The sequence below is a fragment of the Phaethon lepturus genome, unplaced genomic scaffold (assembly GCF_000687285.1).
Source record: "Phaethon lepturus isolate BGI_N335 unplaced genomic scaffold, ASM68728v1 Scaffold44465, whole genome shotgun sequence".
Lineage (NCBI taxonomy): Eukaryota > Metazoa > Chordata > Aves > Phaethontiformes > Phaethontidae > Phaethon > Phaethon lepturus.
Genome location: NW_010542040.1, coordinates 1 through 882, shown reverse-complemented (window position 1 = coordinate 882; position 882 = coordinate 1). Strand labels below are relative to the sequence as shown.

The window sequence follows — 882 nt, the reverse complement described above, 5'->3', positions numbered from 1 at the left end:
CTCCCCTCCGCCTTCCCCAGCGAGCGGGATTTTTTTGCCCAACTTCGGCAGAGGGCAGGGGAGACCCTTACCCGTGGGGGCTCTGGGAGCCCGCAGCCAACACTCCACATTTCTATAGCAAACAGCGCAAATCAACTCAATGCTAAAATTCCATAGCAAATGGAGTTAAATAAATTTACGAGGCTAGAACCCATTAATTGGGCAATAAAAAGTTTTATGATACTCATTTACATACAATGCCACGGGCTTTCTACGCAATGGCGCCTCGGCTATAATTAAAACCATAAAGGCTGTGCTGACAGTAATTCTGGCGACACGCTTTGCCTGGCTGCCACGGCTCCAAGCCCTCTCCGCTCGCCCCTACCTGAAGACCTCATCCAGGGGTATATCCGGAAATTAGGCTCAGCCTGGTTGTGCAGGTTGCTTTCCTCCGCTTTCTCACAGCTGGGTTTGGTTAGCTCATTGCAGAGGACGGGAATGTTCTGATCAAAAGAGGAACAATGCAGGTTGTAGGCATCAGAGCCCAGGCTGTATCCGGAAGAGAACGGGTTTTGATATATGGTACTGTTCACATTGTACAAGCCGGGCATGGAGGAGGCAAAGGCACCCGCGCCTGGTCCATAGCCGCTTCTCTGGGAGTTGCTTGCAAAGGAGCAAGAAGTAGGCTCTGCATTTTGGAAAAGAGAACCCCCCGCCGTATATTTGCTAAAAAGCGCATTCACATAATACGAAGAGCTCATAATTTTGACCTGTGATTTGTTGTCCGGCAGGCTTCAGTGTCGGTTTTACGAGGTAGCGTGATATATGATAACATTACACCCCCAGATTTACACCAAACCCCATTTTCTTTTGGACTGAGCTGCCTGGAGCACGTGACCGGTC

General features: G+C 49.9%; 1 protein-coding gene across 1 annotated transcript; it reads right to left on the bottom strand.

Annotated features, from left to right (window-relative positions):
- Positions 1–324: 324 nt before the first annotated feature.
- Positions 325–876, bottom strand: HOXA7 (homeobox A7; the record flags this gene model as incomplete). The annotated part of the gene is made up of 1 exon (XM_010287914.1): positions 325–876. A coding segment is annotated over exon 1 (416 nt), but the record flags the coding sequence as incomplete, so codon positions are not given.
- Positions 877–882: the final 6 nt, after the last annotated feature.